Genomic DNA, 17366 nt, shown 5'->3' on the forward strand with positions numbered 1-17366 from the left:
GTAGAAATATGAGCTTGCTAAGCTTGTTCGATCCGATGTGACATGACATTTCACAACGGAAATGACATGTTAAAATTATTTATTCAATAAAGTAAAACTGATCAGTATAGGGATCGCTTTTTAAGTGTCATGACCGCTGGGCTAATAGGGACTTTAAGATTGTCGACGACGGTCGGCTACGACGGTTAAATGAGTGTCACGCAACGTTTCACACATTTGAGATGTCACCGTCAGAGCTCTGGGACAGTGTGTTTTCACGGGGTTTCTCGTCGTGGGGAAGACAGTTGAGCATGGTAAGAATTTATTTCAATGAAATGTCGGTTTTTTCCTCATTATTCCCCATGTTCTCAAGAGTTATTTTCGCACATTTGAAATTAATACCACCTGGAAAATTGCTTTTTTGTGGAAAAACACAAGGTTGGAGATTCAGGATTTCCAGTAATGTTGGCAAAAAGCATGTATCTTATCATTTCATTCAGCTTGTTGGTCATGGCAGCGAAAGAAACCTCTGTTGAGAAGTAAGTGATTTTTCCTAATTCTTGTTTCAAAAGCGTAACATTTGAAGTTCACGGTGAAGATACTACGGCGGAAGTGTTGATTTGCAGACGTTTCTGTGTCTACATGTCCGGCAGCCGAACAGGTTTTTGAAAATACTCCGTGTCCGGAAGTCAGAAATTTCTACAGAAACACTCCTGAAATGTTCTTTCAAATATCTAAGGAGTATTAGATGTTTCATTTTAAATGTCAAGCGATTTAAAAACTTAATTTGGATTTTAAGTGGAGGAATTTTCTAAGCTTCTGCGTACTGTAAACTCGCAAGCTTTTCGACACTTACAAAACAATTCTGACCTAGTCTATTGAGACCGTACCGGTAGTCAGAAATATTCTCCAAATTCTCTGAAAATACCTAATACAAACCTAATGAATGTGCTCGATGGGTTTTTTTAGAAATGCCGAGCGGTTCCAAATTTACGATGCCTTTTTAGTGGACAAATTTTCCCGAGCTTGTGCATATCATAAAATCGTATGTGTAAGGTATTTAGTTTTCTCGCGTGCACCGCTTTTTGATTTATCCTAGTATCTATTTAGTTGGTCTTGACCGAGGGACCGTTGTATATGGGGGTACAGCTGGCCTGGGATTTTCCTGCTTGGTGCAGGAGGACGTACGGGGAGGTTATTCACCCAGCTGTTGTTCCACGACCCTAAGTCAGTTAGCTTGTGATTTAGATGTTTCATGGATTGTATTTTATTTTTCTATGATACGTAATGTATCCTGTAGTCTTTTTTGGAGAATAAACTGAGCGCTTCGTTTGAAGCAAGCAGTACGTAAGGGTTGTGTGTGTTAGTGAGATCTAGAGGAGAGGAGGAGCTCCGCGTGAGAGGACTTGTCACGCATACGTCACGATGATTCTTTCCCAGAATCGGGGGGGAATGATAATCAATAATCACTGCCTAGTCTTTGTGTTCGCTTTTCAGAGTTTCAGAATCCGTTAACTATGGGAAACTCTTTAAAAATCGAGGGAATTGATATCAAAGAAGAACTTGGCGGGGGAAGTTATGGCGTAGTTTACAAAGCCAAATGGAATGGACGCTTTGCAGCCGTTAAAGTCCTGAGAGATGACATGTTTTGGTGTAATCCTAGAGCAGTTGAGGATTTTAAGAAAGAATGTGAATTCCTTCGAGTGTTAAAACACCCCAATATCGTTGAAATGTACGAAGTTCTTTTTCCAGAAAACAGATCGCCTGTTCTTATCACAGAGCTCATGCTTTGCGATCTACAATCGCACTACATGAACTCGAAAGTTTCGCTGGACGAAGTCATTAGAATCATGTTGGATGTCGGCGAAGGACTGAAATTTCTGCATGAACACGAGTGTCCCATCATTCACCGAGACATCAAATCTAAAAACATTTTACTCAACACGAAACTAAAGGCGAAGATTGCTGATCTGGGCCAAGCAAAGGAGTCTCCGCTGGGAACTTCCCGGCATATGTGGAAGACACCTGTCCCCGGCACGACAGTGTACATGGCACCGGAAACATTCCCTCGCGGAAATCGTCAGGTCAGAAGTGATCGCCCTACGGTTGATTATGAAACAGAAATCGACGTCTTTTCGTTTGGAGTTGTCTTGCTGGAAATTATCGTCGGTCACGTTCCGTCCCCCAAACCAATTTGTACGCCATACAAAGGTAAGTGTTGAAAGGAGCAGGGGTTGAGCGGAAGGGGTGAATATTTTGGTTGAATATCCTTTATTATTGTTCCTACATTCTCCCTATTGGGTCCTAATCCTTGGTTACTTTGTGTGTCAAAGGCGGAACAGTTTTCCGAACTTGTCGAACTTCCAGTCTTTAAATCTCCTGTCATATCCTCAGTGCAGACCATATGTTTGTATGATAACTCGGTTGGATTATCGCTTGGAGTCTACTAGATACATGATAAATCTCCTCTAGAGTTCACTTGATCTCTTAGATGAAAGTGAATCCGGAAAACTTCTCTCCTAAAGGGTAAAAATCAATTGAATTTCATGCTTAATCTTAACCATTACAATTTCCCCAAACGTGATTGTTGTATTGGCTTCTTCGTTTCTCACTAATCATTCTGTAGAGCTGTAACCGCTCAGTGTAATCAGAAAGTTGGCTGTGATCGGACGCCAGTGATAATTATTGGACAATTATTGAACAATTGAAGTGGCCAATCATACTAAGTCCTCTCAGCCAAATCCACCTATCACAGAATTAATCACAATAACCATAACAATGACCACTTATCCTAAGAAAAAAATTGAGGAATTTCCAAAACAGAGAATTTTTTTGCTACAGACATTGTCTCTACAGGAGATATTTGACCTAAATGTATTTGTTGTTTCCAGAAATTGTGATGGTTATGATTAACTGGTAACAGGACTTCTATGTCATCCAGTTTTGTGTCTGTAATCATACTTGTGATTGATAAATTGGACTCCTGCTTCATGGTCGTCCAATTTTGCTAACTACTCATATAATTACAGAGCAAATTGGACTCCACTTAAGGTCCTATTACCATTATTAATCAAAACTATAACAAAATTCTTGAATGTGATTGGTTATCACTGGCCCAATTTGAGCACTAAGAGGACATTGTACACAATATGCTTGTAGTTGGACTGTGTATAGAACAGTTGACATAATTATAATGCCTGTTTAAGTGGGCAGTACGCATCATGTGCGTGCACTGTTGTTTCACATTTCACCAAGTTAACTTTTTTTTTTTGAAAAAGTATAACCAATGTCTAACTTTTTCTCAAATTTTGTCATAGTTTTGATTAATTGGTAACAAGACTTTGTGTCATCCAATTCATTCTGTAATCACACTCATTATTAACAAATCGGACTCCCACTTTGCAGTTGTCTAATTTTGTTAATCACACTTATAATTACGGACCGGATTGGACTCCACTCAGTCCTATTACCATTATTAATTTACAACATTTATGAGTTTCCTGTTTAAAGTTGAGTGTTATTTTGTCATTTCAATTAGGATTAATATGTATTCACTTTAGCTTCTTCAGTAAGAGGGGCTAGAGTGGAACAAAGCAGTTGGAAAGATAATCCATAATTGTAACCTAGCTCTTCTGAGTATGGTTTATCAGCATTTGGTTTTCTTGACTGTTCTGTGGGCATCAATCAAAGGCAGTGAATCATCCTCTCCTCCCATCAGTAAATAAAATCCTTTTGGGGGCTGGTATGTCACTTGGTGATGTCCATGGCTGAGAGATTGTCAGATAAATGAATATTTGACCAAGAGGTGTGGCATGGACCATCTCTCAGCAAAGGACACTATCAGCCAACTTGTCAGCAAGCCAGAAGGGGCTTTATATATTCTACAAGCCTTCCATTAATTTTTTTATCATGTGTTGACAAAAAATTTTGTTGACTTCCCAAGCAGCATTTGAGAACAGCTTTTTGATGTCACTACCACTGGACTTGACAAAACGAGTTCCTTTTTCTCCCATGCTGAGGAATATAAATGAGTTTGTTGAGCAAATTATAGCTTACTGCAGGAACAGAGTTATCCCCTTCTCTCCCAGGAGTGACCATGACATAATCTCTCCTTACTTTATCAATACAAATTAAGCTGACTAGTAATGAGAATAAACAAAAATATCAACCAGGGGATGTTCTATGATTTAACATTTAATTCTTGAAACTAAATTTATCAAATGTGAAAGACAGTAAAGAGGATTCTTTTTAATATCCTGGGAATGGGGCTCAGTGTCAGTGATCATTATTTTGTTGACCCCACACACAATTAAATGTTCAAATTTTCCTTTATACAAATAATTAAAAGTCCACATTGAGTGCTCTTGATCTTCAAGATCACTTTTTAATGAACTTGGCACCTTATCCAGCCCCAGAAATGAAGAACTGAGGTAATTGTGCCTCTTAAGAATGCAACTTTCCCAAAACCTTAGGGAACCAAGACACAGACACTTAATATCCCATTCAGTGCCTGAAGATTTAATGATAAGGCTAGTACTGTATCTCTCAGGAACAAATGCACTTCTGGTACAAACTCCCCTTTGATGCTTAAGTAAGGATAGGTGGAGAGGAGGGGTAGGCCTTGCCATGATCTTTTAAAAAAGAAATTAAAAGAAAAAATCTCAGAAATGTTTTTAGTTCATGTTACACTTGATGGATGATGATTTGTGGAATTTTAAAATTGTTGTTGAAGTTCCAGTTTCAATCCCTGTACTTCCAATAGAATCATGAACCTTATAAAAACACCTTTGTTCTCTAATTTTCGATGCAGAATAGCACAATACTGAATCACATTATTATTTCACCAATTTACCAATATTTTAACCCTTTAACCACCATGAGTAACCAAGACAGAATTTCTCCTTACAATATCAAGCAGACAAGTGATGAGAATAAAGAAAAATATTAATTAGGGATTAATAGTTGATCCAGTACCAAATTCTCCAAATCAACATTACATGAACTATATAGTAGACAGTAAGGAGAATTACAAATGAGATCTTGGGAGTTTAAGGGTTAAAGTAAAACTCCCACGAAACCTATGGAAAGTGGCAAATGTGCCAAGACCTACATAATTGATCCTGTTGCTCCCAGATCAAATTTGTCATTCTCCTTACTGTAAATCACACAATTCTTATGATGTTAGCTCAGAGAATTTAGTATTGGATCAACTAATTATCCCCAAATTGATATATTTCTTTATTCATATCACTTATCTGGTTGATATTGTATTGATATTGTAAGGAGAAATTCTGCTCTGGTCACTCATGGGAGTTAAAGGGTTAAACACCTAAGAGAGCTCATATGAAAGTTCCAAAGCTTTGACTACACTCAGCAGGGTTGCCTCTTTTTTGAGAAAAGGGCTGGAAGGACCATTGTCATATTAAGCATGTTCCCAGGAAAATTATTACTGCTGTGTCATCATATGCCATAGTAATTTGCTGTTCCTTGGTAATTGGGTTCTTAATTTTATTACCATTTAGAGGAAAGTAAGTAAACACAAGTCCAATGTAATGAGTAAGCCCCTTGCTAAATCAAAAATACCCTATGGATTGTAGAGCCTCACTAAAAGACACCCTGATGAATTGTGAACACCCTTCAAAATAACCTGAGGTAGAAGTTATTTAATAATGAGTCAGCTGGACTTACCAACACCAGTAATAGTGGACTAGGTACCTAAAGGTGGGGTTATGCCACAATTACCTAAGGTTTGTAGGACACTGCTGGTATAGTGAGAGGATGGTCACATTAACTGTTGCATCATATCATATTTCCTTAGCCCTGCCCCACTCCTGGTTACAAAGCAATGTTGGTTTCCTTGCAATGTTATTAATGTTTTCATTTAGTTTCTGTGATCCCCTTCCTGATCCTCCTTTATCTGTATCACTCTCCACCCTGTGTTTTTATATATGTATTATGTACCAGATTTACCACCTGGGCCCAGTTGAATAATGGTTGGAAATGCTATCCAACAAATAAATTGCTACACAAGAGATAAGTGGTAGAAAAACCTATAGAGTAAGTCACTGCATAGAGTTTTCTCCAGTGGATAGCACTATCCATTTTCAAACAAGTGGGGCCTGGCTGTTAAAAACTACACGCTTTGTGAAATGCTGTCAGAAATAAGCTCTTATGTAGTTCTGTTATTTACGTTATTGGGTTTATTACTGGTACGACTGGCACCATCATGTAGACTGATCTTTGGGCATGTTATTTAAGATTAAATTGATGTAATAGTCAGCAAAAAACTAGTGTTGAATCAAGTAAATCGACAGTTTACTTTCAGTAAATACCATCTATAAACTTACTAACCCATCAGGAATATGAGACTCTCTTCCCTCAGTAACAAATCCTCCTTTGATAATGACCCCCTCCCCTAACCTAAAACATCAAGTGGGATAGTGCCCCCCTTGAAACAGCATCTTTTCCACAAAAGCTAATGGAAAATAGGTAAAATTTTGTCAAAGTACATGGAGATTTGTGTTGCTAGGGAACCATGAGAAGATTTGGAGATAGATGGAACAGCCCTGTTATCCTATATTCAGAGGGGTGGTGTGGAGGTCTGAGGGGTGGAGGGGTACTAAAAAGGTACTGTTGTCTCTACTAAGTCAGTATCTTTCCTTATTTTGTATCAGATGGAAACATAGTACGGGAACACAATCGACGAAGAAAGGAACTTGGAGAGATGGGCACTCTTCACCCTCTACGTGAAATAGTCCTGCAATGTCTGGAAAATGACCCATCAAGAAGACCCTCGATTAGCCAAGTAATTAATGATTTGCGCAGAAACGACGGCAGTCAGAAACGAATTGAGTTGAAAATTGCTTTACTTGGAAACTCAGGCGTTGGAAAATCTCTTTTGATAAAGAAATACATCAACAAGGACTTGCCATCAGAACTTGTTCGTTCGACAATCGGTGTGGAATTGCATCCAGTGCCGCTTCAAATTGGAAATCAAATGGTAATTCTGAGAATTTTAGACCCGGCAGGCCAGGAGAGATTTGACAGCATTGCTCCAGCCCTGTTCAGAGGCTCGCATGGAGCTTTCCTTGTCTATGACATTAGTGAGCCGAGAAGTTTTTCTGATCTCCCAAAGCACTTGAGCTTTATTGAGCCTGTGTGCGGCGAAAATGTCAAAGTTATGTTAATTGGGAACAAGAAAGATCTTCAAAGAAGAGTCCATAATGAACTTGCTCAAAACTATGCTGAAAAAAACGATATGGAGTACCTTGAGGTTAGTGCGGTAACTCTTGAAAACATCGAGGAAATGTTCGAGGGCTTAGCGAAAAAAATTTTAGAATCACTAGACATCAGCGATGTACAGATTTTGGAAAGAAAATTACATCGGAGTCAGTCTCGAATCCATCTCGGTGAAGATGATCAGGAAGAACCCGGTGGTAAATGTTCGTGTTAGCGCAGTCTTTATGGACCTTAAGTTGTCAGGACTGCAACGTATTCAGGAAGACGTGTATTCCAAAATGAATTTTTATTTTCAGTTAAAATTTCACGCGAAGGCTAGAGGTGTTTACAACTGTCTCTTTTGGTTCCACACAGGAATCACTGATGAAGTACGAGATAAAGTTAACAAAAGAATCATGTATGTAGAAAAAACTATCAATGAGTAATGAATCATCGCGCCAAAGGCAGGAATTACGAACCTCAAAGGTCAAATAATTGTCACGATTCTAATTTCACGCATGCCCAAACTCTTAACGGATTAAACAAATGAAGAATCTCTCCAAGAGATTATATGCTATTGATAATACTCGATACACGACTGTCTTTGTAGTGTTTGTATGTTTGTTTGCCCCTAAACCTAACCTTCTGACACATCCTGACCAATCTGACTATATTTAGTATCCACTTGGAATTTTAACGCTGCTCACGTGGGTTAACCCTTTTCTCCCTGATGTCATTATGCATATTCTCCATACTGTTCTTTATACGTTTTCTGAGATGCTGACAAGGAGAATTTGTTTACTGATCAAGAGTTTCTATTGTTGGGCATCATTTTCTTCATTCTCATGACCTTAATGTGTGATTCAGGGGTGATGTGAAATTGTAGGGAGAAACTAGATGTTAGTCACTCGTAGGGGCTGGAGAGTTAAGCTGAAGTTGAGGTGAGTTTTAAACTCAAAATTTCATGAACCCTTCCACTTGAGCGACCAGGGAGGGGGGAAGGTCACATGGATTTCAGGGGGAACGGGGGGGGGGGGGTTAGTCGTTAACAGAGTTTAAAGAGGAGACTGAAGGAAAAATTGACTGCTAATGAGCTCATCACTAGAATACAACAGGACGAGGATCAGCTAACTTCCTTCTCCCTCCCTCCCCCCCCCCCCCCAGGTGGCAAATAACGACCAGTCTCTGAACCACTGGCTCTGGTCTTTGATGAAGATAATAGAGTTCTTCGACGACGAGGGAGGGACTTGCGTCTGAAATCGGAAACTTTCGCTCAGAGTTGAACACTACGGTCTAAATCCGACTCCAGTATCTATCTATAATCACAGCTAGTGTCCAAAATTGGACAATAAAGACCAAAATCGGACACAGGTGGCCAAGATCAGACATCAGTGCTTAAAGTATGACATTGACATTAGATGATAGTGTCCACAATCGAACATTATGCAGTAAAGAGGATAACGATGAATATTTTTAAGTTGAGAGGGGAAGAGGTATTTCTAAAGACGAACGCATGAGCTTCAGCCAATGGGGCAGGGGTAAGGGCTTGCTAAATGCTTAGTAAGACAAGTCTTTTTCAAAAATGTGGGAGGCCTAAACCTCCTTTCCCCCCCCGCCCCCCCGCGAATCTAATGTTCATCCGTGTTTAACATCGTCCTCGATCACTTTAGTTCAAAAAACAGCACCGTGATTTACTTTTCCTGTCGTTCTTGTCATGTTCCATTGTTCCCTTTTCTTCCTTGAGTTCTATGACTCCCAGATTGAGGGCGTCACGACGAGGGGTACGGAAGCGTTCAGCAATGGGGGACTTCTCCTGGCTGGCATCCCTATTAGAAAGGGTTTCTCGCAATGATACCAGGAGACTGTTAGCCGTAGCTTCACCTTCGTTTTTATTTTCACATTCAATCATTAAGTCTATGAGAACAGAAAATATTTCATCAATGTTCTTTCCAGATTTGGCACTAGCCTCAGTGTAAAACATACTCTCTCTTTCGGCAAACTGCTCCACTTCCTGCGACCCGACCTTTCTCTCCAACTCCTCATCTTTATTTCCAACAAGTACGATGGGAATTTCTTCATAGCACCTCTCCCTGACGACTTTCACCCAATTTGGCACTTCCAAGAAAGACTTTTGAGAGAGTAGATCGAAGGCAATGACCGCACCCCGCACGTCCCGAAAAATCTGAGGCACTAGGTTGGAGGCTTTGGTGAGCTTGTGACCGCCTACATCGACGATATGAAGATGGATTGACTTATCAGGGAGACGCAGTCCCACAAAGTGATCTCCAGACTCGACGTTTCTTGAAAACGATATCTCAGAAAGCTGGCTGTTGGTATCCAGGAATCGGGTAACGATAGATGTCTTACTCACACCTGCCTCGCCAAGTACGACAAGCTTAAACTTGTGATCATAATGATCAATGGACTTAACGGCATCCCTAACATCAGAGGGGCTACCTGATAGTGTCTCGCTAATAGCCTTGCTGAGTTTTTCTTTAATCTCACCTGCGCTGGGCCTTTCCTCAGGAGAATTTTCCAAACACTGCAAAACAAGATTGCGTAGAGGGTGGCTCGGATCCACCTCTTCTAGGTCCTCATGACGGCGTTTGTACTCTGGGACTATTTCCCCATCTGGAATTAAAGTTTTTATAAGGAAAGCTGTTAAATTGAGCAAAAGACGATGATGATGGAAAAAAGGCATTAATCGCAGTAGGCCAAGGAAAGAACCTATCTGCATTCGTGCAGCGGTATACCCCAATAGCCTCAATTTGGCGCGAAAACTTCAGGATCGACATGTAATGCCCTTTAAACAATCATAGCTGTGTTTACGCTGAATTAAACAAGTCACGCAACTATTATGCAGCTGATAGCGTGACTTGAAACAAATTAAAGCCCAATATGTCTCACTTGAACGACAATTTTTGAAAAACTTTGTATCATGATTAAACCATCTAGAATTGCCCGGTAGTCGCATTATGAATTAAGATTATAGCGATCATGAAATAAACAATGATTTTTTTTTTTTTGGAGGAGACGTTAAGATGTGTTCTGTTTCCGATTTGAGAGCCTCATAAAATGAGTGACCGCTCGAGGCACCTAGCTTGAATTAATGAGAGTTGCATCGAAGTCTGTCAACAAGCGTGAAAAAAGTGGAAAAGCAACTGTTTTCAAGAGAGTCACGGCAGTCATTCGCTGGGTAACTTGATCAATCGCTCGTTAAAACACGGCCATCCAAAGTTTAAAAGAAAAATCCGGAGGCAGTTACCTTCAAGAACCGGGTCAGGCAAATTACCCTCTGGTAAATGACCAATAATAATCTCCAGCAGCATGGCTCCAAACGAGAAGATGTCGATTTTGACGGAGTATCTCGCTTTATCGCTCCTCGGTAGTCCTCCCAACCCCGTGGGATACGTCTCTGGAGCGGCATACACGGGTGTTCCCGGCATGGCAGTCGCGTACATTGCACCACGAGGGAACGCTTTCGCCTGACCCAAATCTGCAATCTTTGCATGCAAGGTTTTCGTCAACAGTACATTTTTGCTCGCCAAGTCGCGATGTACAATCGGTTTTTTTAGGGTATGAATATAGTGTAAACCTTCGGCGACGTCCAACATGATTTTAATTACGTCTGGGAAAGGAACCTTTGGTTTAGTCGTTGAGTTCCGAATGTGTTTGGCCAAATCGCACTCCAGCAACTCTGTCACAATAATGGGGCTCTCTGGAGAAGGTGGTAGAATAACAGTGTAATATTGCACAATGTTCTTATGCCGAATACTGCAAAGAATCTCCCATTCCTGCTTAAACTTTGCTAAGATGGCTTTTCTTTGACTGACATCGTAGTCTTCCATCACTAGGATAGGTAGAATCCGTTTGGCAGCAACTTGCTTGCCTTTCCACACGGCCTTCCACACTTCGCCATACGAACCTGCTCCGAGTCTGTCTCCGAATTTTATTTCCTCAATCGAAGACGTATTTTCCATACCGTTTCAGAAGCAAGGGAAAGATTGATAGGTGAAAGTCTGCTCGTCATTAGATACTAACAGTAAATAGTCAATAACCGGAAGTGCAACCGAGCGAGGCCTGGAGCATAACAATAAACGGCGCGGCCGAAGTTAATTATTATTTGATGACGCCAAAAATTCGTTTGGCGTTACTTATAGTTAATTCGTACTTTTCATTCTGTCAATAATCTGTTTTTTTTTCCTGCATAATTCTTCACGGTGAATTTTATTCAATCGTCGTTTCACTATTTTAATCATAAAAAGAGGTTGTTGCTCATCGTGGTGGTAAATTGCAATAAACCGTAAAATTGATGTAGTCACTTGAGAAGTTTACTATCGAGTTAATCTGCTTGACTGGCTTAAAAATATGTACTTGACGAGGAAAAAAATTAACACTATAATAAATTACCAAGTGAATTATGCCTGCTAAAGTCTTCTAACTAGTGTGCGTTTTTTTTACATTTTTTTTTTTTAAAAAAGAGGATAATGATATAAATTTATCGACGATGCCCCACTGTTTGACACTGTATCTGCATTTTACACGGGGAAATATTTAATTTGCAGTAAAATTCAAGTCATTTCAATCTTGAAAAACTCTCTTCGAAATATGTACAAAAGAGATAAAAGAGAGAATGCGTTGAAATTTGCTTGGTTTGCCTAAATTTTTACCTTTGCGGAGAAATTACTTAAATTTTGTTGGTTTTTACTACCTGATCATTTTCGCCGCAGTGATTAAAAAAAATTAATCCGCTTGACTACGTAACTTACGACTTATGACTTATAACTCTTCCCGTGGAATATAGTTAGCTGCACACTCAGGGGAAAGGGCAATTTCCCTTCGTTCAGCATTACCATAGGAAGCCTAATGTATCAGTCTTGCTGAATTTATTGCTTAGAGTACAACCTGCTTGGTTGTAAGACTACTGATAAATGCGTGCCTCTTGTTCTCCGTCGCCAATTTTCTTTCCGATCCACAATGCTTTCTTCTTATATCCTTGAGCCCCGTCATATTTTGCGAGCAACTGAAACATTTACCTCCTATTCGCGCATGCTGTAAATGCAGGAGATTGTTTGTTAAATGTTCGAATTCACCCCTGTTCGAGACTTGTAAAGAAATTTTTCATCAGCCATATACCGCTTTTTATCATGATATTTACTAAACTCGTACCAGCTCTGCAATCATTGATATATTAGTTTTATTCATGCTTTCACGTCTCTAAGGACCATAATAAAAATTAAGGCGTTTATATCACTCTACGTTCACCACACAACTGTAGCTCAGTATTATTCAGTTATTCCCGATGCACATGAACAGCAAAAAGCGAGGAGGAAAAGGCGCTAAAAAGAGCAAGTCTACGGGATGAAGGAGTTAAAAATAAAGTCATTGGCGAAAAAGTTATAGGAATTTCGCCATATGACTCAACAAAAAGTCCATTTCATCCTAGTTAGCATGGGCACCAAGGGTATTGCCTTTCGTCACCAGGCACAACCCGGAAAGTCCATATCTCTAAAAGATTCTTATTCAACACTGATATTTTATTCGAAACGACGCAAACAATGGGAAAACATTTTCCGAGGAACTGATTTTCACTGATCGGAAGAAAAAACCCGCTGTAATGTCTTTATTATCAAAATAAACATAATACAGCGATAAATATGGTAAGGGAAGTGACTGTGAATGTGAACAAAAATCATCGTCATTTTGTAATCCTAAAGTCTTTCAAAACTGGCGAATCTAATGTTCATCCATGTCTAACATCATCCTAAATTACTTTAGTTCAACAAACAACACCGTGATTTCCTTTTCCTGCCGCCTCCGTCTTGCTCCATTGTCTCTTTGTTTTCCTTTTCTTCCTTGAGTTCTATGACTCCCGCATCGAGGGCGTCACTACGAAGGGTAAGGAGGCGTTCAGTAATGGGGGACTTCTCCTGGCAGGTGACCCTTTCAGAAAGGCTTTCTCGTAAGGAAGCCACTAGATCGCTTGTCTTAGATTCACCTTCCTTTTGGTTTTCGTATTTGATCATCAAGTCCATGAGAACAGAGAATATTTCATCGATGTTCTTTCCAGATTTGGCACTCGACTCTATGTAAAACAGATTCTTTCTTCTAGCGAATTCATCCACTTTACGCGAATCAACCCATCTCTCCAATTCGTCATCTTTGTTTCCAACTAGAACAATGGGAAGCTCTTCCCCGCACTTCTCCCTCACAGCCTTCACCCAATTCGGCACTTCCAAGAAAGACATCTCAGAAAGGAGGTCAAAGGCTATGACCGCGCCCCGAACGCGGCGAAAAATCTGAGGCGCTAAGCAGGAGGCTTTGGTTAACTCGTGCCCGCCTACATCGACGATGTGAAGATGGACTGACTTATCACGGAAACGCAGTCGCTCAAAGTGATCTTCGGACTGGAGTGTCCTCGGAAGTGTTATCTCGGAGAGCTGGCTGTTGGCATTCAGGAATCGGGTCACGATAGATGTCTTACCCACGCCGGACTCTCCAAGTACGACAAGCTTAAACTTGTGATCATAATGAATGTGTGACATGGTACCAACTTTGTCCCCAGTGGGGCTACTGGATAATGTTTCATCCACAACTTTGCTGAATTTCAGAAGTTCTTCTATTATCTTTCCAGCACTGGGCCTTCTCTCGGGAATGTTGTCCAAGCACTGTAAAACGAGGCTGTGGAGGGGATGGTCAGGACCCATTTCCTCCAGGTCTTCACTACGGCGTATGTACTCTGGAACTGTTTCCCCATCTGAAATTAAGGTAATGATAAGAAACCTGCTAAACTCAGATCGTAGCAAAAAGAAGATTACGCGAAGTAGGTCGAAGGAAAGAACCCATTTTAACTGCCCTACCAACCCCTCTACTAAGGAGGGACTCATGCTTTGCAGTACACCTCATTGCAAGTGCATTTTTTTAAAGCTGAACTAGTGAGCAGCACTCTGCGAACAGTAGTTGTAAAACTTATTAGGATGAGTCAACGTTACATGCTCACGATCGTTGGACTGGCCATGTTTGATTTAGATATTTAAGTGGACAGTGGGTGGAGAGACTCACCCACTCCTCTCTCCTTCCTTTTGACGGCTGGTCACCCCTTTGGTACAAATTTCTATCTTTAATCAGCCTTACGCTGCCGTTAAAATCAAAGATGGCAGCTATACTTTTTACCATGAAAAAACTGATCACTCGCTCGACAAAATTACGCCTACTCTGCAGCCTATCGAAAAACTTTCCCGTATTTCTTCAATAAATGGATCCTTTTCAACAACAACTATATCAGATGATCTGGGCTTTCCGCAGTAATTTAGAAATAAACGTCTTTTATTTATCTTAACCACCTAATATAGGCAAATGGACCGTGCAAAAATCCCGTTTTGCCTTCTATTGCCTATTTTTGTATTGCTCTTGGGTCAAACCTTTAGTAAACAATAAGAATCAATATTTAAAGTCGAAATAAAGGCTAGTCACGCAAGTTGTATTCGCCTATGACGTAAAGATTCATTGCGTGACGCGCAAAAGATACGTCAAAGGTTTAGAAAGCATATTTCTACATAACACATCCCAACCAGATGTTTTTAACATAAGCGAATCTCGTTTAAAACATTATATTATGGCTAAATGTACGTTTAAACATGCACAGTGATATTTCGAGGACAAAATCGGTAGCATTTACCTTCAAGAATCGGGTCAGGCAAACGATGCACTGGCAAGTGACCAATAATGATCTCCAGCAGCATGGCTCCGAACGAAAATATGTCGATTTTTTCGGTATATCTCACTCTACGCCAAAGAGATCCTCTTAACCTTGTGGAATACGTTTCTGGAGCGGCATACACGGGTGTTCCCGGCATGGCAGTCGCGTACATTGCACCACGAGGGAACGCTTTCGCCTGACCCAAATCTGCAATCTTTGCATGCAAGGTTTTTGTCAACAATACGTTTTTGCTCGCCAAGTCGCGATGGACGATCGGTTCTTTAAGGGTATGAATGTAATGTAAACCTTTAGCGACGTCCAGCATGATTTTGATAACGTCTGAGAAAGGAACCTTTGGTTTAGTCGTTGAGTATCGGATGTGTTTCGCCAAATCGCACTCTAGCAACTCTGTCACAATAATGGGACTCTCGGGAGACGGAGGGACAATGGCAGTGTAATATTTCACAATATTGTCGTGATCAATGCTGCGGAGTATCTCCCATTCCTTCTTAAAATTTTCCGAGAAAGCAACTCTAATACTTCCATCATGATCACGCTCGAAGAAGACAGGTCGAATCCGTTTGGCAGCTACTCGCTTCCCGTCCCACACGGCTTTGAACACTTCACCATATGAACCTTCTCCAATTTTATTTCCGAGTTTAATTTCCTCGGCTGAGGATGTGTTCCCCATATCTCTTTAGTCATAAGAGAATAACAACCCTCAAACAATCTGTATTCCTATCTGATTGAGGTAACCAAATGCTCGTAATGTCTCAGTAAACCCGGAAGTGACCGAGCAAGGCCTGGAGTTAAACCCAAGCCCCGCGCAGCCAAACAGAGTAAGAAACCTATACAGGAAGCTGATCTGTGCATAATGAAACGCTCGCAATGGTAAAATAAACGACAATCACAACGAGCTCATTCTCACATATAAAATTGATATGCTCGTGTGGAACGCGTGGAAATCACCTGAAAAGCCTATGAAACATTTTATCTCTATCACAATGTTTTTTTTTTCGATGGTTGACAATATTAGCCTCACAGCTAAACCAACCAAGCATTAAGTTCTTAGTCAGAATGGTCCTCAGTTCGGCTTGCTTGCATTATGGAACCGTAAAAGTAGCATATTAAGCCACTGGCATTGCTCGACTTTTTTTCCCAAATTATACTCGTTTTTGAAAATTATGCTACTTTTTCTTGAAGCAAGAAACACATTAAGTCCAAATTATTCCAAAAATCATGTCCTGCTAGCACAATTCATAAGGGCCTACCTTGAACTGCTCTCTAAAATGTTCTTGTCCTCAAGGCTCAAGGGAGGAGTATGGCCACGAGAAAGACGCTGCTCCCAAAAACATTAACTTATAAGTCAAAACTGTCTATTTTTCTGTTTTGAAAAATTTTTTTATTTCTTCTGTAATCGACCTTAGTTGATAATAACAATAATATTTATGCATAATTTATTCATCTTCGCCTATGGTATGCCATGTCACCCGAGTGACAACTTTTGCCGATCTGAGTTTGCGTAGAAGTTGTCCACGCAATTCACGAGTGTTTTCATGTTCTACTCAACAAGGAATTGTCAGGTGACTGTTCTGCGAGCGCTATCTTGAATTGCAGCTGTTTTGTCCTTGTTGATCCGCTTTAGGGACTGAGCTTTGCGCAAACGAGCATACGTGGTGTCAGATTGCTACATGAGTAAACAACAGAATAGCTTGATTAGGATGTTTAAGAAAACTTGAGTGCGTTTTATTAGCAAACCTCTTCCATGACACGTGTTAAACAATTGTTTATCATCGCCTTGCGATTTTTAAACTTATAGCAATTCAGATTTAAGCAAAAATACACGAAGTCCAATTGGTTTTCACAGTTTATTGCAGCATATGAAGCTGCATGCACTTTACTTTCTTCAAAAGAAATACTGTAACGGTTTCTATTCTTTTTAATGTACTATGAACTCCCTCGCTCACCTTTTGAGAGAAGCGGTACGTACCACATCGGATAAAGCTGATTAAAAGAAATATAAACAGTTATTTAATGTTTCATTACCGTCAATGAAAGATGAGGCTCAAAACGTAGAAATTATCTCGTTAATTTCACCTTTACCATGGGCGAGAGCAAAAGATCAATTTTAACAATAGGGAAACTAGGGAAGTTTAAAAACTTTTTTTGTTTTAAACATGCAATGAATTTTCAACACAACATTAAACCGCAGCCAAAGCGCATAGCTTTGACAAGACCGTGATTGTATCGTGTTTTCACCAAAAAAAAAGCCAAATTTTTAGCTCCATCAGGTGTTCGGCGCATGTTTACCTTGGGTAGTGGGGTGGAGTTGCACTCTTGAAGAGCTTCTAGTAAGTTCAGGAAGTGGTGAATCACAGTTTGTGTCAGCTGTTGAATCAATCAGGGAAAAGAAACACCGTTAAAAAAAAACTTAACGTAGATTAAGACAAAACAATGAAAATTTTATTTC

The 17366-nt window shown here is 40.1% G+C and overlaps 3 protein-coding genes and 1 long non-coding RNA gene across 5 annotated transcripts; 1 reads left to right on the forward strand and 3 right to left on the reverse strand.

The window, feature by feature from the left end:
• Positions 1–382: 382 nt before the first annotated feature.
• LOC113665748 (uncharacterized) lies at positions 383–7788 on the forward strand. 2 transcript variants are annotated; one of them, XM_027181470.2, is made up of 3 exons: positions 383–518; positions 1477–2190; positions 6654–7788. In XM_027181470.2, the coding sequence occupies exons 2-3, from the start codon at positions 1497–1499 to the stop codon at positions 7430–7432; spliced, it is 1473 nt and encodes a 490-aa protein (XP_027037271.2). In that variant the 5' UTR covers positions 383–518; positions 1477–1496; the 3' UTR covers positions 7433–7788. The 2 variants fall into 2 exon arrangements, with proteins under 2 accessions (XP_027037271.2, XP_089067842.1); XM_089211716.1 differs by lacking the exon at positions 383–518 and having other exon boundaries at positions 1113–2190.
• Positions 7490–11252, reverse strand: LOC113665743 (uncharacterized). The gene is made up of 2 exons (XM_027181466.2): positions 10463–11252; positions 7490–9828 (listed from the first exon to the last, which is right to left on the reverse strand). Exons 1-2 carry the CDS (start codon positions 11175–11177, stop codon positions 8864–8866), a joined length of 1680 nt encoding a protein of 559 aa, XP_027037267.2. The 5' UTR covers positions 11178–11252; the 3' UTR covers positions 7490–8863.
• Positions 11253–12376: 1124 nt separating this feature from the next.
• LOC113665744 (uncharacterized) lies at positions 12377–15681 on the reverse strand. Its single transcript, XM_027181467.2, has 2 exons — positions 14876–15681; positions 12377–13954 (listed from the first exon to the last, which is right to left on the reverse strand). The coding sequence occupies exons 1-2, from the start codon at positions 15585–15587 to the stop codon at positions 12972–12974; spliced, it is 1695 nt and encodes a 564-aa protein (XP_027037268.2). The 5' UTR covers positions 15588–15681; the 3' UTR covers positions 12377–12971.
• Positions 15682–16444: 763 nt separating this feature from the next.
• LOC149041935 (uncharacterized) lies at positions 16445–17326 on the reverse strand. Its single transcript, XR_016188237.1, has 3 exons — positions 17207–17326; positions 16864–16900; positions 16445–16583 (listed from the first exon to the last, which is right to left on the reverse strand). It is a non-coding gene; the product is annotated as an uncharacterized LOC149041935 (long non-coding RNA).
• Between the last annotated feature and the right edge of the window lie 40 nt (positions 17327–17366).

The sequence above is a fragment of the Pocillopora damicornis genome, chromosome 7, assembly GCF_964200805.1.
Source record: "Pocillopora damicornis chromosome 7, jaPocDami1.2, whole genome shotgun sequence".
Classification (NCBI taxonomy): Eukaryota; Metazoa; Cnidaria; class Anthozoa; order Scleractinia; family Pocilloporidae; genus Pocillopora; species Pocillopora damicornis.